Source organism: Ranitomeya imitator, chromosome 3 (genome assembly GCF_032444005.1).
Source record: "Ranitomeya imitator isolate aRanImi1 chromosome 3, aRanImi1.pri, whole genome shotgun sequence".
NCBI lineage: Eukaryota > Metazoa > Chordata > Amphibia > Anura > Dendrobatidae > Ranitomeya > Ranitomeya imitator.
In genome coordinates this window covers 709,163,683-709,190,980 of record NC_091284.1, presented here as the reverse complement: position 1 = coordinate 709,190,980, position 27,298 = coordinate 709,163,683, and the positions used below count along the sequence as shown (strand labels likewise).

Genomic DNA, 27,298 nt, shown 5'->3' with positions numbered 1-27,298 from the left:
GCCGGGATCAACAGCACGCCGTCAATAGTGTTCTCCGTCGTTTGTGGAGTGAGGTGGCCCAAGCGTTGTGGGATGGCTGGGAGAATTCCCCGCCACGGGTCCGTAATGCATTTGGTAAGTATTGCACGGTAGTGTGAAGCAACAGACCTTGGCCATGCTCTCTTGACTGTGTGTGATGAAAGAAACTTTTCGTAGTTTCTGTCATCACACACAGTCACGAGAGCACGGCCAAAAGTCCTTATTCTGACCATTATATTTTATTGTTATTTCACAGTGGACAAAGTAAGGACACGTTGGCGTTCCATGAAGGACCGCTTCAACAAGGACCTGCGTGCAGAGAAGAGTGCAGCTAGTGGTTCCGGAGCAAGGCACCGGCTCTACAAATACCACCGTGTGTTGGCCTTCCTGAGACCGGTCCTTCTCATGAGAACGTAAGTATTTCTCACATGCCTCTGGTTTTATTGCATAGACATAATCTGTCATTTTTAATTCCACAGGATGTACCGTCTTGTTATAGTTTGGTATTAATTTTCTGTTTTCTTTTTTCACAGCACACACTGCACGACTGTCGCCACAGGTTCTGGAGCGGTCCTTCAGCCGGCAGCCACGGACCCGTCCCAGCCATCCAGCAGCGCAGCACCAGGTGGGTCTTCCACACTCACTGGAGACCAGGGGGCTGGCCCATCAGGTCTTCCCCTTTCGCAGTCCTCTTTCGCTGCACCCATTTTTGCGGGCTCATCCCGGCAGCGACAGAGGGCTTCGGATAGGTCCCTCATGCCCGAGTTTTTGCACTTGAGCTCGGTTTTACACAAAGCTATCAAGGCTTTAGGTGACAGAATGGATGTGTCCCATAACCTGTTAGAGTGCCGCATCCAGGATGTCGCCAAAAGCGTTGATCAAGTGAAAGCCGACCTCCAGAAGCCAGCTCATCATTTTTTTAATCAAATCGAACAGGGCATGTCGGAACACCTTAGCCCTGATCTCCAGCTGAGTGTGATGCAGGCCTGCAATGTTGCTTTTGTGCAGGCTATGCAGCAGTCAGAGTTGTAATGTGGCGGCATATCCAACTGTGCCGTCACTGTCACAAGTAAACACTATTCCTACCTCTGCTGCATACCACTGCACGGCCACCTCTATTCCCTCTACAGGTGTACTCCACTACAGCGCCAACACGATGACGAGTGCTGTTGGACATCCCACCGCCACCACCGTGACGACCGCTGCTCCGGCTTGGACCTCCTCCGCTCACACCACGATGACGCAGGACCCTGGCGTGGCTTATCGGCCCGGCACCCTCCCGATGCAGCAGGACCCATCCATGCAATATCGGACCGGCCCACTCCCGATGCAGCAGGACCGAGGCCTGGCATATCGGACCGGACCCACCCCGATGCAGCAGGACCGAGGCGTTGCTTTCCGGGCAGGACCCACCCCGATGCAGCAGGACCCATCCATGGCGTATCGCACCGGGCCCCCCATGATGCAGCACGACCAAGCCATACCTTTCCGGACAGGACCCACCCCGATGCAGCCCACCCCGATGCAGCAGGACCCATCCATGGCTTTATGTTCCCCCCCCCAACGATGCACCAGGAACCTGGGAGGGTGTTATGTTCCCCCCCCAACGAGGCACCAGGATCCTGGGAGGGTTTTTGTTTCCCCCCCCAACGAGGCACCAGGACCCAGGCGGGACTTTATCTTTTCCCCCATTGGACTCAGACATTGCCGAGCGCTCCACAATGGAGACTGACTGTTTAATTGTGGAGCCGGGTCCTGACGTGTCTCCCGCCTACACTTTACAACCTAGCCCCAGAAGACTTCCCCCAACCCGGAAAACCCAACGTAAAACTGGCAAAACTCATAAAAAACAAAAAACTTTGATTATTCCTCCCCCATCACCTACCGATGTGTCTCAACCTTCCAGTGTGTCTCAAGCCCCTCATGTTTTAAGCCCCATCCCCGAACTTCCAGACCCTTCAAGTTTTCTTGCCCATTCTCCTGCCACCTCTGCCTCCTCCACAGTGAGCCAGGCTTCAGTTCTGAATACCCCCCAGTTACGTCACTCAACCCCAAGCCGGCGTGGTTCAACCCGGCGCGGTACCAAAAAATAAATTGTTGTTTTTCCTCAATAAAAAAAAAAGATTATTTGCAACAATTATGTTTGGTTTATTGTGTCTTTCACCGCTCTCAATACACACCAATAAAGTTCGTCACACACTTATTCTTTTGGCCTACACATATCTCCAGTAGTATAAAATACCAGACATCTATATGTGTTTCTTTAGTATACAGATATGAGTTGGCCAAAAAAATAGCAGTTATTTCCATACTCTTATTTTTAATTTTTAACTAGTGTAGTGTCACTGTCCAAAGAGAAAATGGTGGCAATCAAGTTCAGAACTCAACTGAACCGGTCAGATGTCAAAATAGACACCTGACCTGTTTAGTTGATTACTGACTTGTATATTCACCATATTCTATATAGCACATTATGTGACAATTTTTGTCAAACTGATGGGACAATGGTTGGCACACGCAAACTATCTATCCTCACCTGGGCAGGTGTAAGAAATTTTGAATTCATGATCATGTATATGTTCATCATGAATTCATTATTTCTTACACTTGACTTGACGGGTATAGAGAGCGTGCCAGTCTTGACGCAATGACGTCAAGAAGATTACCAATAAATAAATTTAAATCTGGTTACATTATTATAAGTATGCGTGTTTATATCATTCTTTGTAAACCAAAATAGGGAGTGCAACAGAGGTCAATTATGATTAAAAAAATCTAATTATTACCTCATCAACTATCACCCACTCCTGGTTTTGGATTACAAATTATGATATACATATCTACTGCCCATCTTTGTTCAAACTTTTTTTAGAGAGGAAAAAGACAGGAGACCTGGTGAACACAAAAAAGTTTATTAATTAGAAAAATTTGTATCAGTATTTAATAATTGGTAAACATTAACATACAACAGGACATTTAAACAACATTGTCCTGCCATGAAACCCGTCCAATATCGGACACAAAATAGGCCGCAAATTGGTCCCGCATAAGACCAACGGCTGCAGTTGACCGCATCGGGTGATGCTGAAAATCTGGCAATGGGTGTGAAACTGGTTCATCAAGTTCAATGTGGGGTCGCTCCTTAGCCATTATATAATTGTGTAGAACCACACAGGCTTTGACCACCTCGTCCACAGTTTCCACTTTTAGATTGATGGCTGTTGCAAGAATGCGCCATTTAGCAACCAGAATGCCAAAGCTGCACTCTACGGTTCTTCTGGCCCTGGTCAGTCTGTAGTTGTATATTCTGCGTGTGTGGTCCAAGTCCCTACTAGAATAGGGCTTCAGGAGATTTTCACACATCTGGAAGGCCTCATCCCCAACCATAACAAATGGCAGCGGTGGGCCTTGAGTGTTGGGGAGAGGCTGTGGAGGGGGAAAATTAAAATTGTTGCCATATACCCGACGGCCCATATCCGAGCTCTTGAATGTCTGGGAATCATTGCCACGGCCAAAAGCTCCAATGTCCATGGCGATGAAGCGACACTCCGCATCCGCTATTGCCATGAGCACTACCGAAAAATATTTTTTATAATTAAAAAACTCAGATCCGGTTCTGGCAGGTTTAACAATGCGGATGTGCTTCCCGTCCACCGCCCCTAAACAGTTTGGAAAATCACACACGTTCAAAAATGTTTTTGATATTTTCCGCCACATGTCCACGGTGGGTATGGGTATAAACTCCTCACGGAGTACATTCCATAACGCACGACAGGTGTCCACAACAATTCCGGACAGGGTTGAGATTCCAAGGCGGTATTGGAAGTGCAGGGAAGATAAACTCTCTCCTGTGGCCAGAAATCTAGAAGAAAAGGAAACAAAAAAAAAATTAAAATCTGCTCTTAATGGTGTTTTTAAATAAGAAAAAGGTAAAAAAAACAACCCAAAATACATGTCAAAACCAAAAATTTGGACTGTCATTGGTTTAGTTTTGGAACGTACCGTAATGTCACTAACAGACGTTCCTCGGGTGGAATTGCTCTACGGAGCCGTGTGTCCTGTCGCCGTATGGAACCTTCTACACGAGACAGTAAATCCCGGAAAGAATCCTGAGACATTCTGGTGTAATCCTGGAATTTCTCCGGGTTGGCATTCAGCTCCGCATAGAGCGTGTGATATGCTCCACGGGTCTCACGCACTTCAATGATGGGGTGCCTCCAAAAACGCCGACGCTGTCTCCTTCTCCATCTTTGGCGGTTTCGGTCTTGCTCCCAAGCAAAAACACAGGCAAGGAAAATCTTGAAGCTGAACTCCAGTTTGAAATAAAAGTTCGCCATTGAAAGATCCATCATGACACCGGAAACAGTAGCAAGCTCTGAAAATTTCTGTTCCCCTAGGGTCTATATATTGATTGCCAATCATGTACGCCCTCTCTATTCCCATTGGTTGTGTCTGGTAACCTTTTTTTTTATTTTTTTATTTTTTTTTTAAATCCCCAAAAAAACGCAAACGCATGTAAACGCTGCGTTTTTTTGACGCACGCGTTAAACGCGTGCGTCAAAAAAACGCAGCGTTTACATGCGTTTTTGTACCATGCGTTTTTTTTTAAATACGCATGCGTTCAAAAACGCAAGTGTGAAACCAGCCTAATGAATGGATGGATTAAGCTGTGATCTGAAATTAGCTTTGGACTGGCACAAAAAGCATCATAAGTACAAGGTGATAATACAAGCTAAATAGCATCTTATGTGGACTGGAACTGTGAAATACTGGTAAAAAGAGTGGTGTGGCTTGAATGTTAAAATGGTTTTCCAGTTTCAGAAACCCCTGTGCCCTGACAGCAGATTATTTAACAAGTTATGCCTTAGTCACATTCCCCATGTTTGGCGCTGGGTCTCTGACGCTGCTTTGGATGTTTGTTATTTTCTGAATTGCTGACATCACATTGACATCACTGCAATCAGTGAGGTCAGCAACTTCATGAGTTGAGGTGCCGATAACTCATGAAGAGCCACTAACTTAGTGATTAGTGGCAGCAGTGATTAGTGATCTCAGTGATTAGTGGCAGCACTGACAATGTGACATCAGCCCTGCAGACAATAAGGCCGGAGTCACACTACAGCGAGATACGGCCGAGTCTCGCAGGTTAAAAGCAAGCTCTGGCATCGGGACTCCGGAGCGGAGCGTGCAGCTCCATGTATTGCTATGCGGCCGCACGCTCCGCTCCGGAGTACCGGAGGACTCGGCCGTATCTCGCTCTTGTGTGATCCCCCTTACAGACACTGGGAGCAATGAAGGAGACTCACCTCTGGACCCGTGGAGGGGCAGCAAAGTGCATATCTTTTTTTTAAACAAACCAGCCGTGGAACAGGGGTTTTCCGAGTTCGTAAAACCCTTTTAAGAGAATTGCAGCTGTGCCAGTTCCAGTGGTCATTCAATGTATGCCGTTAAAGAACCAGCAGAACTTTCAGAGTGTATTTTACCAAAGTGTTTGATACCGTGCCACACAAGAGGTTGGTACACAAAATGAGAATGCTGGGTCTGGGGGAAAATGTGTGTAAATGGGTAAGTAACTGGCTTTGAGATAAAAAGCAGAAGGTGGTTATAAATCAGGGGTCCTCAAACTACGGCCCACGGGCCACATGCGGCCCGCCAAGGACAGTTATCCGGCCCCTGCCGACACTGAACTTCATTACGGGCCCTGTAATCACGGGAATTCCTTGCCTGGGGAGGTGGTGATTGCAAACTCAGTCGAGGGGTTCAAGAGAGGCCTGGATGTCTTCCTGGAGCGTAACAATATTGTATCTTACGGTTATTAGGTTCTTTAGAAGGACGTAGTGTGAGCTGTCGAGTTCCCACCACCACACATGGGGGAATCTCAAACTGTGTCCTCTGCGGTCTCCCATTCTTCCCCAGCCACAGTAGAGTCTGCTCAGCAGAGACGTCGGTCCCAGCGTCTGGCTCAAGCTGATACTGTGCAGTTGGTTATGGCTGCTGCCCCAGGTTCAGCCTTTGTAACCAGTGGCGAGCAGACGTTCCAGGGACTAAGTCCTGCTTTTCCTCTACTGAGCATGCCTGTGGGACGACCTGTCATTGGAGGTCGGAGGTCACATGCTCAGGTCCTATAGCGGCTCTGATTGCACCACTAGGAAGGTCCCGGAAAGCTACATCTATAAAAGGATCGCATGGCCGCTCGGCTATGTGTTAGTATAAACCTGTAATCGTGTGTGTGTGGTTGTATGCCTGTTCTGGCGATTGCTCCTTAATCATTCCCATTCCTAGAGTTGTTGAATGTTTGCAAATGTTGGAGTTACCTAGCGCCTGACAGTGCTATCCTTAACACAAGAGCCCGATCCTTACTGCGCCTAACCAGCAGCGACCGCCAGTGCGGCGCCGTGCGCAATTAGAGTGCTTTTCTAACCCTTCTAAGGGTGGTTAGTGGCCACTAACCACATTATATTCAGTATGTAAGATTTGGGGCAGGACACTGAGGGATTAGTGACCGGCCATAAGCCATCAGCATGAATACCCAATCTGAGTACCACATGAAGACCCCCACAGGTTGCCCTGGAGCACAAGCATATCATTAACTCAAAACTGAAAATAAAGATTAAACAAGAACCACAAGACGGATTTCATCAACCAAGTATTATTATAATCAGTATAACGGCGCCGACCTGACACTGTCTGTTGGTTACTGTGCACAATCCTGCTGACAGGTTCCTTTTAACAGTCAGAACATAACTAAGGTGGTCAGAAAGCAAAAAAACTAAATCCGCCATTGACTCGTAGCAGGAGAGCAGTGAGTGTGATTAAACCCTTCAAGACATTGCCCTTTTCCACTTTTGCGTTCTCGTTTTTCGCTCCCCTCCTTCCCAGAGCCAAAACTTTTCTATTTTTCCGTCAATATGGCCATGTGAGGGCTTGTTTTTTGCGGGACAAGTTGCACTTTTGAACGACATCATTGGTTTTAACATGTCGTGTACTAGAAAATGGGAAAAAATTCCAAGTGCGGTGAAATTGCAAAAAAAAAGTGCAATTCCACACTTGTTTTTTGCTAGGTTCACTAAATGTCTAGGTTACATTTTATCTAAGTGGTAAAAAAATTCCAAACTTTGCTAAAAAAATTTAAAAAATTGTGCAATTTTCCGATACCCGCAGCATCTCCATTTTTTGTGTTCGGGTGAGGGCTTATTTTTTGCGTGCCGAGCTGACATTTTTTATGATACTATTTTGGTGCAGATACGTTCTTTTGATCGCCCGTTATTACAATTTAATGCAATGTCATGGCGACCAAAAAAAGGTAAGTCTGGCAATTCAAATTTTTTTCTCGCTACGCCGTTTAGCGATCAGGTTAATCCTTTTCTTTGATACATGAGGCGATTCTGAACGCGGCGATACCAAAATATGTGTAAGTTTGATTTTTTTTTTTTTATTGTTTTGTTTTGAATGGGGGTGATTTAAATTTTTATATTTTTTTAATTTTTTTCATGTTTTTTAAAACATTTTTATTCACATTTGCCATGCTTCAATAGCCTCCATGAGAGTCTAAAAGCTGGAATAGCCTTATCGGCTCTGCTACATAGGAGCGATCATCAGATCGCCCCTATATAGTAGATTTAATGCATTGTTATGAGTGCCGACCACAGGGTGGCACTCACAGCAATCCGCCATCAGCAACCATCCTCAGGTTGACGACCTCAGGTTGTCATGCCGGCGCATTGCTGACCCCGATCATGTGACGGGGGTTGGCGATGCATTCATTTCCGGCCCAATGGCCGGAAGCGGTAATTAAATGTCGCTGTCAACATTTGACAGTGGCATTTAACTAGTTAATAGCAGCGGGTGAATCGCGATTCCACCCGCTGCTATTGCGGGCACATGTCAGCTGTTCAAAACAGCTGACGTTCTGGATTTGATGCGGGCTGACCGCCGGAGCCCGCATCAAAGCAGGGGATCCGACATCCGCCGTAATAGTACGGCGGAGGTCAGGAAGGGATTAATGTAAAGACCCATCACTATGAGGTGCGAAAGGAACCTCTTAAGGTACCGTCACACTCAGCAACTTTGCAACGATCACGACCAGCGATACGACCTGGCCGTGATCGTTGGAAAGTCCTTGTGTGGTCGCTGGAGAGCTGTCACACAGACAGCTCTCCAGCGACCAACGATGCCGAAGTCCCTGGGTAACCAGGGTAAACATCGGGTTACTAAGCGCAGGGCCGCACTTAGTAACCGAATGTTTACCCTGGTTACCATTGTAAATGTAAAAAAAAAAAAAACACTACATACTTACATTCATGTAAGTATGTAGTGTTTTTTTTTTACATTTACAATGTAAAAAAAAAAAACACTACATACTTACACTCATGTAAGTATGTAGTGTTTTTTTTTTACATTTACAATGGTAACCAGGGTAAACATCGGGTTACTAAGCGAGGCCCTACGCTTAGTAACCCGATATTTACCTTGGTTACCAGTGAACACACGCCGATCCAGCGATGTCAGCAGGTGATCCAGCTCCGACCAGCGATGTCACAGCAGGATCCAGATCGTTGCTGCGTGTCAAACACAACGATATCGCTATCCAGGACGCTGCAACGTCACGGATCGCTATCGTTGTAATGTTGTTCAGTGTGAAGGTACCTTTAGTTAATGTATAAGTATAGTACAGTGCCTTGCGAAATTATTCGGCTCCCTGGAACTTTTCAACCTTTTCCCACATATTATGCTTCAAACCTAAAGATACCAAATGTAAATTTTGGTGAAGAATCAACAAGTGGAACACGATTGTGAAGTTGAACGAAAGTTATTGGTTATTTTAAATTTTTTCGGAAAATCAAAATCTGAAAAGTGGGGTGTGCAATATTATTTGGCCCCTTTAACTTAATACTTTGTTGCACCACCTTTTGCTGCGCTTACAGCTGCAAGTCGCTTGGGGTATGTATCTATCAATTTTGTACATCGAGAGACTGAAATTCTTGCCCATTGTTCCTTGGCAAACAGTTCAAGCTCAGTGAGGTTTGATGGAGATCGTTTGTGAACAGCAGTTTTCAGCTCTTCCATAGATTCTCGATTGGATTGAGGTCCGGACTTTGACGTGGCCATTCTAACACCTGGATACAATTATTTGTGAACCATTCCATTGTAGATTTTGCTTTATGTTTGGGATCATTGTCTTGTTGGAAGACAAATTTCCGTCCCAGTCTCAGATCTTTTTCAAGAATGGTCCTGTATTTGGCTCCATACATCTTCCCATCAATTTTAACCATCTTACCTGTCCCTGCTGAAGAAAAGCAGGCCCAAACCATGATGATGCCACCACGTTTGACAGTGGGGATGGTGTGTTCAGGGTGATGAGCTGTGTTGCCTTTACGCCACACATATCATTTGGTATTGTTGCCAAAAAGTTTGATTTTGGTTTAATCTGACCAGAGCACCTTCTTCCACGTTTAGTTTGTCTCCCAGGTGCTTGTTGCAAACTTTAACCCCTTTCTGCCATTGGACGTACTATCCCGTCCATGTGACCTGGGACTTACTATCCCGTCCATGGGAATTATGTCATAGGTGATCAGGGAGCGCAGCCCATCGCGGTCGGGTGTCAGCTGATTATCACAGCTGACATCTGCACTATGTAAACATGATCGCAGCATTCCGGTGGCATAGGGAAGCATCGCGCAGGGAGGGGGCTCCCTGTGTGCTTCCCTGAGATCCTCGGAACAACGCATTTTATCGCGTTGATCTGAGGGTCTCCTCTATTCTCCTCCCTGCAGGCCCCGAATCCAAGATGGCCACGGGGGTCCTTCAGGGAGGTGGCTTGCGAGCGCCTGCTAAGAGCAGGCGACGGCAAGCCTCCTGCACTGCCTGTTTGGGGTTAGGGGTATGGTTAGGATTGGGATTAGGGTTAGGGGCATGTTCGGGTTAGGGGTGTGGTTAGGGTTATGGTTGGGATTATGGGTGTGTTCGGGATAGGGTTGGAGTTAGAATTGGGGACTTTCAATTGTTTAGGCACATCAGAGGTCTCCAAACGCCACCTGGCATCCGATCTCAATTACAGCTAATTCTGCGTTGAAAAATTAAAACAGTGCTCCTTCCCTTCCAAGCTCTCCTGTATGCCCAAACAGGGGTTTACCCCAACGTATGGGGCAGGTATGGACTAATATTACCCTGGATGGAGGAAAGGAAGATTTTCTACAAGACCAATACACCCATGGCTGCTAGGGTAAGTGACTTTGTGCTCCATCACAACTCTTAACAGTATGGGTGGCTGGAGAACACTGATTCTGTTAACAACGTAGCAGACAAGGTGGCCCACAACCAGACAGGCCCTTCTGGCATTTGCCAGAATTGTCAGATGGCCAGTCCGGCCCTGATATGGGGTATCAGAATACTCAGGACAAATTGGAAAACTTTTGGGGTCCAATTTCTCTTGTTATCCTTGGGAAAATAAAAATTTGGGGGCTAAAAATCATTTTTGTGGGAAAAAAATATTTTTTATTTTCACGGCTCTGCTGAAACACTTGAGGGTTCAAAGTTCTCGCAACATATCTAGATAAGTTCCTTGGGGGGTCTAGTTTCCAATATGGGGTCACTTGTGGGGGTTTCTACTGTTTAGATACATCAGGGGCTCTGCAAATGCAATGTGATGCCAACAGACCATTCCATCTACCGTAAGTCTGCATTCCAAACGGCGCTCCTTCCCTTCCGAGCTCTGCCACGCGCCCAAACGGTGGTTCTTCCCCACATATTGGGTATCAGTGTACTCAGGACAAATTGGATAACAACTTTTGGGGTCCAATTTCTCCTGTTACCTTGGGAAAATACAAAACTGGGGGCTAAAATATCAGTTTTGTGGGAGAAAAAAAAAAGATTTTTTTAATTTCATGACTCTGTGTTATAAACTGTAGTGAAACTGTAGTCAAAATTCTCGCAACATTAGATAAGTTCCTTAGGGGGTCTACTTTCCAAAATGGTGTCACTGTTAGGGGGTTTCCAGTGTTTAGGCACCTCAGGGGCTCTCCAAACACGACATGGCATCCTATCTCAATTCCAGTCAATTTTGCAATGAAAAGTCAAACAGCGCTCCTTCATTTCCGAGCTCTGCCATGCGCCCAAACAGTGGTCTCCCTCCACATATAGGGTATCTGAATACTCAGGACAAATTGTACAACTTTTGGGTCGATTTTCTCCTGTTACCGTTGGTAAAATAAAACAAATTGGATCTGAAGTAAATTTTTTGTGAAAAAAGTTATATGTTCTTTTTTTTTTTAAACATTCCAAAAATTCCTGTGAAACACGTGAAGGGTTAACAAACTTCTTGATTGTGGTTTTGAGCACCTTGAGGGGTGTAGTTTTTAGAACAGTGTCACACTTGGGTGTTTTCTATCATATAGACCCCTCAAAGTGACTTCAAATGTGATGTGGTCCCTAAAAAAAAAAGGTGTTGTAAAAATGAGAAATTGCTGGTCAACTTTTAACCCTTATAACTCCCTAACAAAAAAAAAATTTGGTTCCAAAATTGTGTTGATGTAAAGTAGACATGTGGGAAATGTTACTTATTAAGTATTTTGTGTGACATATCTCTGTGATTTAAGGGAATGAAAATTCAAAGTTGGAAAATTGCAACATTTTTGCCAAATTTGTTTTTTTCACAAATAAACGCAAGTAATGTCAAGGAAATTTTACCACTAACATGAAGTACAATATGTCACAAGAAAACAGTGTCAGAATGAAGGGGATCCATGCAAGCGGTCCAGAGTTATAACCTCATAAAGGGACAGTGGTCAGAATTGTAAAAATTGGCCTGGTCATTACCATGCAAACCATCCTTGGGGTTAAGGGCTTAAACGACACTTTTTATGGATATCTTTGGCAAATGGCTTTCTTCTTGCCACTCTTTCATAAAGGCCAGATTTGTGCAGTGTACGACTGATTGTTGTCCTATGGACAGACTGTCCGACCTCAGCAGTTCATCCAGAGCATCTCTGATCAGTCTTCTCCTTGTTTAAGATGAAAGTTGAGAGGGACGGCCGGGTCTTGGTAGATTTGCAGTGGTATGATACTCCTTCCATTTCAATATGATCGCTTGCACAGTGCTCCTTAAGTTTTGGAGATCATTTTGTATCCAAATTCCGGCTTTAAACTTCTCCACAACAGTATCACGGACCTGCCTGTTGTGTTCCTTGGTCTTCATGATGCTCTCTGTGCTTCAAACAGAACCCTGAGACTATCACAGAGCAGGGGCTATCCCAAGGTGGAGGTGAATGAATTTAAAACTAGGGCTCGTAATTTATCACGTGAGAGCATTCGTAATATGCCACCAAGTAGACAGCCGTGTGAACGTATCCCCTTTGTGTCTACCTATAACTCTGCCAGTAATCAAATTGGCCGGGTTTTAAAGAGACATTGGGTCTTTCTTCAACGGGGACTTCCGTCCGTTGTAGGTTTTAGGTCGTTCCCGATGATGTCGTTTAGGAGGGGTCGGAATTTGAGCGACAGACTATTGAGGTTTGATATCGGTACTGAGAGGACCCCTACTCAGCGGTTGTTGGGCACAGCCAGGCATGGTAATTTTCCGTGCCTGGGCTGTGCCTGTTGTAACAATATGCTGAAGGGTGAATTTTTTTATCACCCCCATACTGGCAAGAACATTTTCTTGAAAGAGAGATACACCTGTTTGTCAAGCTACATGGTATATATGATTATGTGCCCATGTGGCTTGACTTATGTGGGTGAGACTACCACAGCAGTAAAGATCCGCATTAGTAAACATAAAAGCACTATAAGGACAGGCTTGACGGATCTACCGGTTCCAAAACATTTTTTAGAGATGAGGCATTCTGTGAATCAGCTTCGATTCAGGGTTATTGATAGTGTCCCCACATTGAGAAGAGGAGGGAATAGGGTGCAGATACTCAAGACAAAAGAGATGAGATGGATCTACACATTGGAGTCTTTGCAACCTAAGGGTTTGAATTTGGACTTTAATTTATTATCCTGTGTTTAACCCCTTCATGACCCAGCCTATTTTGACCTTAAAGACCTTGACGTTTTTTGCAATTCTGACCAGTGTCCCTTTATGAGGTAATAACTCAGGAACGCTTCAACGGATCCTAGCGGTTCTGAGATTGTTTTTTCGTGACATATTGGGCTTCATGTTAGTGGTAAATTTAGGTCAATAAATTCTGCGTTTATGTGTGATAAAAACGGAAATTTGGCGAAAATTTTGAAAATTTCGCAATTTTCACATTTTGAATTTTTATTCTGTTAAACCAGAGAGATATGTGACACAAAATAGTTAATAAATAACATTTCCCACATGTTCACTTTACATCAGCACAATTTTGGAAACAAAATTTTTTTTTTGTTAAGAAGTTATAAGGGTTAAAATTTGACCAGCGATTTGTCATTTTTACAACGAAATTTACAAAACCATTTTTTTTAGGGACCACCTCACATTTGAAGTCAGTTTGAGGGGTCTATATGGCTGAAAATACCCAAAAGTGACACCATTCTAAAAACTGCACCCCTCAAGGTACTCAAAACCACATTCAAAAAGTTTATTAACCCTTCAGGTGCTTCACAGCAGCAGAAGCAACATGGAAGGAAAAAATGAACATTTAACTTTTTAGTCACAAAAATTATCTTTTAGCAACAATTTTTTTATTTTCCCAATGGTAAAAGGAGAAACTGAACCACGAAAGTTGTTGTCCAATTTGTCCTGAGTACGCTGATACCTCATATGTGGGGGTAAACCACTGTTTGGGCGCACGGCAGGGCTTGGAAGGGAAGGAGCGCCATTTGACTTTTTGAATCAAAAATTGGCTCCACTCTTTAGCGGACACCATGTCACGTTTGGAGAGCCCCCGTGTGCCTAAAAATTGGAGCTCCCCCACAAGTGACCCCATTTTGGAAACTAGACGCCCCAAGGAACTTATCTAGATGCATAGTGAGCACTTTGAACCCCCAGGTGCTTCACAAATTGATCCGTAAAAATGAAAAAGTACTTTTTTTTCACAAAAAAATTCTTTTAGCCTCAATTTTTTCATTTTCACATGGGCAACAGGATAAAATGGATCCTAAAATGTGTTGGGCAATTTCTCCTGAGTACACCAATACCTCACATGTGGGGGTAAACCACTGTTTGGGCACATGGTAAGGCTCGGAAGGGAAGGAGCGCCATTTGACTTTTTGAATGAAAAATTATTTCCATCGTTAGCGGACACCATGTCGCGTTTGGATAGCTCCTGTGTGCCTAAACATTGGCGCTCCCCCATTTTGGAAACTAGACCCCCCAAGGAACTTATTTAGATGCCTAGTGAGCACTTTAAACCCTCAGGTGCTTCACAAATTGATCTGTAAAAATGAAAAAGTACTTTTTTTTCACAAAAAAATTCTTTTCGCCTCAATTTTTTCATTTTCACATGGGCAGTAGGATAAAATGGATCATAAAATTTGTTGGGCAATTTCTCCCGAGTACGTCGATACCTCATATGTGGGGGTAAACCACTGTTTGGGCACTCGGCAGGGCTCGGAAGGGAAGGCGCGCCATTTGACTTTTTGAATGGAAAATTAGCTCCAATTGTTAGCGGACACCATGTCGCGTTTGGAGAGCCCCTGTGTGCCTAAACATTGGAGCTCCCCCACAAGTGACCCCATTTTGTAAACTAGACCCCCCAAGGAACTTATCTAGATGCATATTGAGCACTTTAAACCCCCAGGTGCTTCACAGAAGTTTATAACGCAGAGCCATGAAAATAAAAAATAATTTTTCTTTCCTCAAAAATGATTTTTTAGCCTGGAATTTCCTATTTTGCCAAGGATAATAGGAGAAATTGGACCCCAAATATTGTTGTCCAGTTTGTCCTGAGTACGCTGATACCCCATATGTGGGGGTAAACCACTGTTTGGGTGCACGGCAGGGCTCGGAAGGGATGGCACGCCATTTGGCTTTTTAAATGGAAAATTAGCTCCAATCATTAGCGGACACCATGTCACGTTTGGAGAGCCCCTGTGTGCCTAAACATTGGAGATCCCCCAGAAATGACACCATTTTGGAAACTAGACCCCCAAAGGAACTAATCTAGATGTGTGGTGAGGACTTTGAACCCCCAAGTGCTTCACAGAAGTTTATAACGCAGAGCCATGAAAATAAAAAAAAAAAATTATTTTCTCAAAAATGATCTTTTAGCCTGCAATTTTTTATTTTCCCAAGGGAAACAGGAGAAATTTGACCCCAACAGTTGTTGTCCAGTTTCTCCTGAGTACGCTGATACCCCATATGTGGGGGTAAATCACTGTTTGGGCACATGCCGGGGCTCGGAAGTGAAGTAGTGACGTTTTGAAATGCAGACTTTGATGGAATGCTCTGTGGGCGTCACGTTGCGTTTGCAGAGCCCCTGATGTGGCTTAACAGTAGAAACCCCCCACAAGTGACCCCATTTTGGAAACTAGACCCCGAAAGGAACTTATCTAGATGTGTGGTGAGCACTTTGAACCCCCAAGCGCTTCATAGAAGTTTATAATGCAGAGCCGTGAAAATAATAAATACGTTTTCTTTCCTCAAAAATAATTATTTAGCCCAGAATTTTTTAATTTTCCCAAGGGTAACAGGAGAAATTTGACCCCAATATTTGTTGTCCAGTTTCTCCTGAGTACGGTGATACCCCATATGTGGGGGTAAACTACTGTTTGGGCACATGCTGGGGCTTGGAATTGAAGTAGTGACGTTTTGAAATGCAGACTTTGATGGAATGCTCTGCGGGCGTCACGTTGCGTTTGCAGAGCCCCTGATGTGCCTAAACAGTAGAAACCCCCCACAAGTGACCCCATTTTGGAAACTAGACCCCAAAAGGAACTTATCTAGATGTGTGGTGAGCACTTTGAACCTTCAAGTGCTTCATAGAAGTTTATAATGCAGAGCCGTGAAAATAATAAATACGTTTTCTTTCCTCAAAAATAATTATTTAGCCCAGAATTTTTTATTTTCCCAAGGGTTACAGGAGAAATTGGACCCCAAAAGTTGTTGTCCAGTTTCTCCTGAGTACGCTGATACCCCATGAGTGGGGGTAAACCACTGTTTGGGCACACGTCGGGGCTCAGAAGGGAAGTAGTGACTTTTGAAATGCAGACTTTGATGGAATGGTCTGCGGGTGTCACGTTGCGTTTGCAGAGCCCCTGGTGTGCCTAAACAGTAGAAACCCCCACAAGTGACCCCATTTTAGAAACTAGACCCCCCAAGGAACTTATCTAGATATGTGGTGAGCACTTTGAACCCCCAAGTGCTTCACAGACGTTTACAACGCAGAGCCGTGAAAATAAAAAATCATTTTTCTTTCCTCAAAAATTATGTTTTAGCAAGCATTTTTTTAGATTCACAAGGGTATCAGGAAATATTGGACCCCAGTAATTGTTGCGCAGTTTATCTTGAGTACACTGATACCCCATATGTGGGGGTAAACCACTGTTTGGGCACACGTCAGGGCTCGGAAGTGAGGGAGCACCATTTGACTTTTTGAATACGAGATTGGCTGGAATCAATGGTGGCGCCATGTTGCGTTTGGAGACCCCTGATGTGCCTAAACAGTGGTAACCCCTCAATTCTAACTCCAACACTAACCCCCCCCACACCCCTAACCCTAATCCCAACTGTAGCCATAACCCTAATCACAACCCTAACCACAACCCTAATTCCAACCCTAACCCTAAGGCTATGTGCCCACGTTGCGGATTCGTGTGAGATATTTCTGCACCATTTTTGAAAAATCCGCGGGTAAAAGGCACTGCGTTTTACCTGCGGATTTTCCGCGGATTTCCAGTGTTTTTTGTGCGGATTTCACCTGCGGATTCCTATTGAGGAACAGGTGTAAAACGCTGCGGAATCCGCACAAAGAATTGACATGCTGCGGAAAATACAACGCAGCGTTTCCGCGCTGTATTTTCCGCACCATGGGCACAGCGGATTTGGTTTTTCATATGTTTACATGGTACTGTAAACCTGATGGAACACTGCTGCAGTCAAATCCGCACCGTGTGCACATAGCCTAATTCTAAAGGTATGTGCACACGCTGAGGAAAACGCTGCGGATCCGCAGCAGTTTCCCATGAGTTTACAGTTCAATGTAAACCTACGGGAAACAAAAATCGCTGTACACATGCTGCGGAAAAACTGCACGGAAACGCAGCGGTTTACATTCCGCAGCATGTCACTTCTTTGTGCGGATTCCGCAGCGGTTTTACAACTGCTCCAATAGAAAATCGCAGTTGTAAAACCGCAGTGAAATGCGCAGAAAAACCGCGGTAAATCCGCCATAAATCCGCAGCGGTTTAGCACTGCGGATTTATCAAATCCGCAGCGGAAAAATCCGCAGAGGACCAGAATATGTGTGCACATACCGAAACCCTAACCCTAGCCCTAACCCTAGCCCTAACCCTAACCCTACCCCTAACCCTAACGCTACCCCTAACCCTACCCCTACCCCTAACCCTACCCCTAACCCTAGCCCTAACCCTACCCCTAACCCTACCCCTAACCCTATTCTAACATAAGTGGAAAAAAAAAATTTCTTTATTTTTTTATTGTCCCTACCTATGGGGGTGACAAAGGGGGGGGTCATTTATTATTTTTTTTATTTTGATCACTGAGATATAATCTATCTCAGTGATCAAAATGCACTTTGGAACGAATCTGCTGGCCGGCAGATTCGGCGGGCGCACAGCGCATGCGACCGCCATTTTGGAAGATGGCGGCGCCCAGGGAGAAGACGGACGGGACCCCGGCTGGATCGGTAAGTATGATGGGGTGGGGGGGGCCACAGGGGGGGGATCGGAGCACGGGGGAGGGGGAATCGGAGCGCGGGAGGGGTGGAACGGAGCACGGGGGCGTGGAACGGAGCACGGGGGGCTGGAATGGAGCACGGGGGGGTGGAACGGAGCACCGGGGGGGTGGATCGGAGTGCAGGGGGGGTGATTGGAGCACGGGGGGAGCGGACAAGAGCACGGGGGGGAGCGGAGCACTGGACGGAGGGGAGCCGGAGCAGTGTACCGGCCAGATCGGGGGGCTGGGGGGGCGATCGGTGGGGTGGGGGCACATTAGTATTTCCAGCCATGGCCGATGATATTTCAGCATCGGCCATGGCTGGATTGTAATATTTCACCCGTTATAATAGGTGAAATATTACAAATCGCTCTGATTGGCAGTTTCACTTTCAACAGCCAATCAGAGCGATCGTAGCCACGAGGGGGTGAAGCCACCCCCCCCTGGGCTAAACTACCACTCCCCCTGTCCCTGCAGATCGGGTGAAATGGGAGTTAACCCTTTCACCCGATCTGCAGGGACGCGATCTTTCCATGACGCCACATAGGCGTCATGGGTCGGATTGGCACCGACTTTCATGACGCCTACGTGGCGTCATGGGTCGGGAAGGGGTTAATATGATCTATACCCCTCAGGGCAGCAGGATCATCAGTGTTTGTTTGTTATTATTCTGACATTGGATTTGATTACTTTTTTTAATGTCGTGTTTTTATTTTTTTGCAGGTACTATGGGACAGTCGGTGGCTGGATGGGATGGACTCGATATTGGATAGAGGATTTTTTTATCCCATAGAATTGATTAATGAATAGATGTTTATTGATATTTTCTTCTCCTTCTATGCCGTCCGACTGTCTCATTGTACTGTAAATATGTAATATGTTTTGTTTTTTCACTTCTTTGCCGGTTTTTTGTCTTTGCAATTTACCGTATTTCGTGGGGGTCATAGGTTTTTTCTATATGTTTTATTGGCATAATGTTAATAGGGATGGAGCTCTCTTTTATATACATGTGCGCCCTCTTTGGGTGGACGGGTGAAGCCTGCGGTGTCTGCGCTCGCGCGTCTATGCCTTAGGAGGAGCCCCCTTTCTTTTTGGGTCTTATCCTGGCTTTGATGCGCCTGCGCATCAGCGCAGCAGCTCCCTGTGCACTTTCTATTAGGGCGCTGGATAGTTTGGGAGGTTGCGCCTGCGCGTTGGTTTACGGGGGTGGGCCGGCACTTCAGTCCTGCGGTGGTGGCTCGTCCCGGGCGTGGTGCACCTGCGCGCCTCTACGGCGCCTATACACTGGGTGGCCGGGAGGGTGCGCGTGCGCCCGATGTCGTGGGGGTGGGCCCCGGCTGCGGTCATGTGGTGGGGGCTCGCCTTGTGTTCTATGCGCCTGCGCTCCCCCATGCCTCTTTGGGTGAACCTTATTGACCCGGAAGTAGTATACGGGGATTAGGATTATTTAGAATGTAGAGCACTCTGGATTGGGCGGTTTTTGCGGGATAACATGTACCGGATGGTGTGATAGGGTGTTTTTTCCCTTTGGCGCAATGTACCGGGATTGGATACTGGGATGGTCTGAGGCGGCCGATTGGCTGAGTGTTCCCATGGTGACAGAGATGCAGGAAGCAGCGGCTCGCCGATCCAGGAAGAATATAAGAAGATCTGTGCATATATATGGTGAAGAGTGGTTTTTTATCTATTATATGGGTATATGTTTATAATGCTATTGTATGTAGATTACCGATGTCTGTTTTTTTATGTGATATTTATTGTCTTGTGTGGGCGGCATCTGGTGGTGATTGGTGCACTGTGTGGCATCCACACTACTTAAGACAGCCCCCTATGCTGTATTGTATGCTTGACAAAGACCAAGTGGTGGTCGAAACGTTGCTGTGTCATGGCTTAATAAAGCTTATTTTCAAGATTTCTACACCTGGATGGAGCGCTGTTCATTCTACATTGATTGGTTTGGCTATATCCGGGACGGTTCCCTGGATGTTGAACGGGCGCCCCAGTACTGAGAGTGCTGTCAGCTTTTGCTCTTTCTATTGGACTATTGGAACCTGGACTGACGTGCACCCTGGACATAAATATGGAGGCGAGTGCCAATCTAGAGGTTGGTGATCTAGAGAATGCCATGATTTTTTCATACACTGAGAGTGCTGTCAGCTCTTGCTCTTTCTACTGACGAAAGAGGGCCCTTGTGCAAGCACAGTATATGAAGTCTGTAATTACAATAGCTCATTAAAATGCAAAATTCCACCTGCCTTGAAGTTAGAAATGAGCCCTCCTACCTATTGGGCTCCTGTGCGGCTGCACAAGTTGCACCAATGATATGTCCGCCCATGCAGAGATCCATAATGAATTTCTGGAGTGAGTTTGCTGCACTGAAAAGGGCCGAATAATATTGCACGCCCCACTTTTAAGTTTTTGAATTTCCCAAAAAATTGAAAATAACCAATAAATTTCGTTCAACTTCACAATTGTGTTCCACTTGTTGTTGATTCTTCACCTTTATGTTTGAAGCATGATATGTGGGAAAAGGTTGAAAAGTTCCAGGGAGCCGAATACTTTCGCAAGGCACTGTAAATACCGCAGGCCTCATTCACACTTATTTCACTTACCAGTACCATTTTTTCACGTACGTATTTAAACAGGGACAAGGCCTAAGGCCGGGATCACACATACGCGAAATACGGCCGAGTCTCGCAGGTGAAAACCCAGCTCTGGCGTTGGCACTCCGGAGTGGAGCATGCAGCCACACTGCAATACATGGAGCTGCACGCTTCGCTCCGGAGTGCCGGCGCCAGAGCTGGGTTTTCACCTGCGAGACTCGGCCGTATCTCGCGTATGTGTGATCCCGGCCTAAAGATGTTACTAGCACCTAGATAAAAATGTAGACCTTTATACAGTTATGAGTATTAAAAAAAAAGGTTAAAAGATTAACCGCTTCCTGTCGTGGACAAATTTTTAGTTTTGCAATTTATTTTTTTTCTCCCTTTCAGCATTTTTTTAAATTTTCTATTGACATAGCCATATGTAGACTTGTTTTTTTGTGAGATAAGTTATTGTTTTGAATGGCACTGTTCATTTTATTATATATTATACTAGCATACGGAAATAAGATTCCAAGGGAGGTGAAATGGTAAAAATAGCAATGTCAATTTTCTAATTTGACACATTACTGCATTTATGGCGATGCCAAAATTGCAGATTTATTTTTGCTGATTGGAGCTGTGTAAGGGACTGTTTATTTGTGGCAAACTGATGTTCTTATTGATATAATTTTGGAGTTCATATAACGTTTTGATTTTATTGCATTATAATAGTGAGGCACGGTGGCTGAAAAAAAAATTGCTTTGGATTTTTTTTTCTCTCTACAGTGCTTACTGTATTGGACTTTTATAGACACAACAGTTGATTCAAATGTTATACATTTTTTACAAATAGTTTTAGAAACTTTTTTTTTATTTTCTTTTTAGCCCCCATAGACTGCTTTTTCTATATACTACAATTCTACTCTGCGTCAGATTAGGATTGAGACGACAACCCTGGAGGTCCCCCGGCTGTCAGACAACTCATTGGCACCCGGCAATCATGTCGCAAGCGAGGGGGAGGGGACGATGGGAGTCGGTGCACATGTCATTTGAATGTGCTGTCAGTGATTTACAGTGGCATTTAAATAGTTAAAACAGCAGCAATGGGATCGAGCTCTGACCACTGCTGTTACAAGCAAATGTATTGACTTAGCACCTGCATCTGCTCCATACATGGAGCCCTTGCAAAAGACACAGTATTACTCTATACATCGGGAAGGCATTAAAGGGGTACTGGAGGGCTGTTGACGTGACATCTACTGATACATGCCAGGACATCTGCGATCGCACATATTGCCTTTTTTGATAGGGTACCCTCATATGAGGCGGTGCAGTGAGACACCCAGTCTGTGCATGTGTTATATGGTTGATTGTTTTATATGACTTCTGCAGCTAGACCCACTGCGATCCGCTGATTGTCACCGACTTCTATCTGGAAAAGGGTGATCGCCACAAAAATTTAGGATGTAAGCAATAACACATTAATGCAAAATGAGGTTTCAGACCTTGACCATAAACTGTATTTCACTTTAATAAACTAGTAGAAGAGATTACCTCCAGCAGACGTTGTCCCCCAGCCGGTGATAAAGCATTTTGCCAAAGGGTCTATCGGTATTGCCTGTGTTGCCAGGCAGACGGGTTGGACATAATCTGTGTATTTAACTGAATGTTGTAGTTCCAACAAAACAAGATCACTATCCATAGTCGCAAAGACAAAGTCTCCGTGAATTATAATACGTTTGATTTGGGATATTTGCCTTGTAGCATCTGGTTTGGATACATCATGTAATCCAAAAACTGCTCTCCAATACCTGTGATTTCTACAAGAGGAAAGGATTATGGTATCAGTACAGATTAAACATATGTGACCTCTGAGTAGTAAACTTCTGCAGAACGCACGTCCATGGTGTACACATGGACATGCATTTGTATGTGTTTGCATGCTTTAGTGTACGCATGCGTTTTTTCGCGGTGTGCAGCGGGGCACGGTGAACGCAACATGTTGCATTTTTAGAACCATCAAAAATCAGTCAAATATGCGCAGGCATGCGCATCAGTACGTTAAAAAACACATAACTATCTATGGGAATGCATGCCTATGCAAGTACATGCGTACGCATGATTTCAATGCGCTTGCGTACTTCAGACTGTGCATGTCCAAGAACTGTTTTGAGACACGCCCACTGAGACATGCCCACCCAGAAATATCGAACGCATGCACATAAAAAACGCAAACGCAAGCAAAAACGCATGCAAGCGCTGTTTGTTTGCCATCATGCGTAAGCTGATGCGGATAAAAAACGCTGCGTTAGCATGCGTTTTTGCATGCATTTGCGGTAGCGGATGATACGCTGTGCACATAGACGCAAATGTGAAACTAGCCTTATTGAATGTGTATGCAATGTTTTTTTCAGACGTGCAAATCTACCAAGTTTTCCAACAGAAACAAGCTTTAGGAAACACCAGTGTTCTTTTGATCAGTTCCTGAGCAGTTTTATGTCCTTGATGGCCATCTGCATTTTTTTTAGCCTTCCCATTGCCTTGTAGAGAACTTTCAGAATGGATGACACCTGAAGAAGAGTCAGCTCACTTCTTTTAAAGGGAACCTGTCACCAGAAAACACCAACATTACTTACCAGTAGCCGTTTTTTCCAGAACCCATGACAACACATCTGAGAGAGGGATCAGCCCAGCAAGGGCAGGTAACCTACTGACATAAAAGGGTGGTAGTTCTCCCCCGTATCAGTTGGGTTACAGAGCATGAGAGGACCTCCAGGTTAATTTACATACATAACCAACACCACATTATAAAAAACACCCAATCTATAGTGCACACCCATATGGTGATAAGAGGGTAGGGGGATACACAGGTGCTGTCATGGGATATGGAAAAAAAGGCTACCGGTAAGTAACCTTGGTGTTTTCCTTTCATCCATGACAGCACACCTGAAAGATTTTTGGAGAATTGAAATACCTTAGGGAGGGACCACCGCTTGCAACACCCTTCTACCAAAGGTTAAGTCAGCAGAGGATAGATCCCACTTGCCTAAAGAAGGTGGATGTTGAGGACAAGATAGCGACCTTACAAATTTGATCAATCGATACCTCCGCTTTCTCTGCCCAGGTAGGCACAGCTCTGGTGGAATGAACCTTGATACCGTCAAGGATTGGAAAACAACTAGCAGAATAGGCTCAACTAATGGCTTCCCTAATCCACCTGGCAATAGTACCTTTTGTTAGCCCGTAACCCTTCCTATTACCCAGGAAGTCTACAAATATGGACTGGGCTTTCCACCACTGGCTAGTCATAGATTTATACTGCAACTGTGCCCTTCTGACGTCAAGATCATGAAATTTCTCCTGCCCTCAAATTCTTTGTGTTATAACAGAAGGAGGGCAGGATGATCTCTTGATTCCAATGAAATGTTGATGCTACCTTAGGAAGATAAGCCGGATCAGGTCTTAACACGACTCTTTCCTTATTTATCTGCATATAAGGAGGGTATGTAGAAAAGGCATGTAAGTCGCTTATCCTACGGGCTGATGTCAATGCTACTAATATGATTGTTTTGAGTTATTTGGCTGAAAACTTCTGCAAAGGTTCAAACAGTGCTTTGGTCAATGCCTCTAGTACCAGGTTCAGATCCCATGGGGGAACCCTAGGGATTGGGACTGGCCTATACCTATCACAGGATTTTTTGAATCTTGATATCCATCAATTGGCTGCAATGTTACAACTATATAATGTCCCTAAAGCTGATACTTGGACCTTAAGGGTACTAGTAGCCAATCCTAGTTTGAGCCCCATCTAAAGCAACTGATTGGAGTCTTTTGACTTAAGGGCTTCCCTAAAAAGTCCAGGAATTTTTTCCATGTCCTGCCATAAATTTTCATTGTTGTGGGTTTCCAATTCTTAGTAAGTTGGAAACTACCCCTGGCGAAATCCCCTTGTTACTCAGTATTGTCCTTTCAAATTCCACGCTGCTAGATGGAAGCCCTTAGCTTGAGTGTGGAATACTGTCCCCTGCATAAGAAGGTTTGTGATCCCTGGGAGAACCCAAGGATTTGACAATTACATTACTCTTAGCAGGGAAAACCATGGCCTTTTTGGCCAGAAAGGGGTAATCAAAATCACTCTCGCCTGATCCTCTCTGATCTTTTTCACGACTGCTGGTATCATCTCTATCGGAGGAAAGGCATAAGCAATCCTGAAGTCCGAGTGAATCTGAAGGGCATCTACTGTATACGAGATTTCCTTTAGGTCCAGTGAACAGAATTTAATTAACTTTCTGTTGTGTCTGTCGGCAAACAAATCTATTTCCGGAAACACTGATAAGTTTAGGGCCCATTCCCCCAGTTTCAGCTTGTTGTAGCTTAGAAAGTCTGCCCTGGTATTTTCTGACAGTAATTTTCCTGGTATTTCGCCTTGCAGCTTCAACAGGGGGCACTGTCACTTTACCTATAGGATCCTGACATTTGAGCAGTTTCCATTTGGAGGTTTTTTGCCATCTATATATGATTGGTTTGCCTATATCTAATGCATATTTTTTGATTAGATAGGTGCTCTATGTATTTGAGTACTTGTGTGTATTCATGCCTATGTGCTTGTTTTTTCTACTGTCCTCGGGTGTTTCATGTGATTTTCCCTTGGTTTAATTTTTACTTTTTCTATACAATAAATTATTAAATTTTATATTGTCTGGTTTATTTTTTGGCTAATGCCTCTGAATCTCCCATCCTTGTTGGGGGATGATGATTGGTTATAATTGGTGAGAGGTGGTGCCTCACATATTGGATTTTGGTATGTACTGTACTTTGAAGTTCAGACAAGGCTCAGGAAGGTCTGTACCCTTAAGGGTCTTGATTTTTGAGAGCTCACCATCCAGCCCAGATTTTGTAAGATGGCTGTAACCTCTTTCAACTGAGTGGCACAGTGGTCCTCCGATCTTCCTACTATGAGGATGTTGTTGAGATAAGTAACAATGACTGTGTTCCAGATATGTAGGAAGGCTGTCATCTCTGCTATCACTTTGGTGAACACCCTCGGATCTGCGTTAAACTCACTGAGCTGGACTGTGGTGAACTCACTGACATTTTCTCACGGTGCTAAGTTTCCCGCAGTTCAGCCCGGCTTTGAACGCAGCCTCAGTGACCTCTCATTCATCTGTGGCTCTCAGGCTGGACAGTCACATCTTGGCACCATCCAGGTTGAAAAAGTTTATCCTCAGACATGGATTACAGCTTGGGCCAGAACAACGGAGAGGTGAGGGATATGGTCATTTTTTATTTTTGTTTTATTACAGGAGACGAGGGCTTCAATGGAACTGGCATTAGGGAAGTATAACTGTGTTTGTTATTTTTTTTTTTATAAAAAGGATAAGGGTATGTGCACACGGTGCGGATTTTGCTGCGGATCCGCAGCATTTCTGCAGCTGCGGATCCGCAGCAGTTTCTCATGAGTTTACAGTTCAATGTAAACCTATGGGAAACCGAAAACGCTGTGCACATGCTGCGGAAAAAAACGCGCGGGAACGCAGCAGTTTACAATCCGCAGCATGTCACTTCTTTTGTGCAGAATCGCGGCGATTCTGCACACATAGGAATGCATTGATCCGCTTACTTCCCGCATGGGGCTATGCCCACCATGCGGGAAATAAGTGGATCATGTGCGGATGGTACCCGGGATGGAGGAGAGGAGACTCTCCTCTAGGCCCTGGGAACCATATTTGTGTAAAAAAAAAAATTTAACTAAAAAATAATGATATACTCACCTCTCAGTGCTGCACGCGGCCGTCCGGTCGCAGGGTTGCTGTGCGAGCAGGGCCTGTGATGATGTCGCGGTCACATGACCGTGACGTCACGAAGGTCCAGCATCAATAGTAGGAGTAACCCGCAGCGGAAACCGCAAGACAAACCGCGATAAATCTGCAGGGATAACCGCAGCGGGTTTGCCCTGCAGATTTATCAAATCCGCTGCGGGAGAACCCGCAGAGGACCCTCCCTACGTGTGCACATAGCCTAAAGGTACCTTCACACATAACGATTTAGTTGCAACATCACGCTTTTGTGACGTAGCAACGATCCCGCTAACGATCTCGTTATGTGTGACAGCGACCAACGATCAGGCCCCTGCTGGGAGATCGTTGGTCGCTGGGGAATGATCAGGACCTTTTTTTGGTCGCTGATCACCTGCTGTCATCGCTGGATCGGCGTGTGTGACGCCGATCCAGCGATGTGTTCACTTGTAACCAGAGTAAACATCGGGTTACTAAGCGCAGGGCCGCGCTTAGTAACCCGGTATTTACCCTGGTTACCATTGTAAAAGTAAAAAAAAAAAAACAGTACATACTCACATTCCGATGTCTGTCACGTCCCCCGCCGTCAGCTTCCCTGCACTGACTGTCAGCGCTGGCCGTAAAGCAGAGCACAGCGGTGACGTCACCGCTGTGCTCTGCTTTACGGCCGGCGCTGACACAGTCAGTGCGGGAAGCTGACGGCGGGGGACGTGACAGACATCGGAATGCGAGTATGTACTTTTTTTTTTTAACTTTTACAATGGTAACCAGGGTAAATATCGGGTTACTAAGCGCGGCCCTGCGCTTAGTAACCCGATATTTACCCTGGTTACCCGGGGACTTCGGCATCGTTGAAGACAGTTTCAACGATGCCGAAGTCTTTCTCCTGATCATTAGTCGCTGGAGAGAGCTGTCTGTGTGACAGCTCCCCAGCGACCACACAACGACTTACCAACGATCACGGCCAGGTCGTATGGCTGGTCGTGATCGTTGGTAAGTCGTTTAGTGTAGCGGTACCTTAAGTGTGTTTTGTTTTTATTTGAAATAAAGGACTTTAAACTTGCTGTGTGTTTACTTACAATTCA

General features: G+C 45.1%; 1 protein-coding gene across 1 annotated transcript in view; it reads right to left on the bottom strand.

Annotated features, from left to right (window-relative positions):
- The window catches only part of TMPRSS12 (transmembrane serine protease 12), a 79,673-nt gene that overhangs the window by 33,121 nt on the left and 19,254 nt on the right, over window positions 1-27,298 (bottom strand). The window contains exons 3-4 of the mRNA XM_069759884.1: window positions 21,973-22,238; window positions 20,510-20,705 (exon numbers count right to left, since the gene is read on the bottom strand). Of these exons, the coding sequence (XP_069615985.1) occupies window positions 20,510-20,705; window positions 21,973-22,238 (462 nt within the window). The remainder of the gene's footprint in view (window positions 1-20,509; window positions 20,706-21,972; window positions 22,239-27,298) is intronic.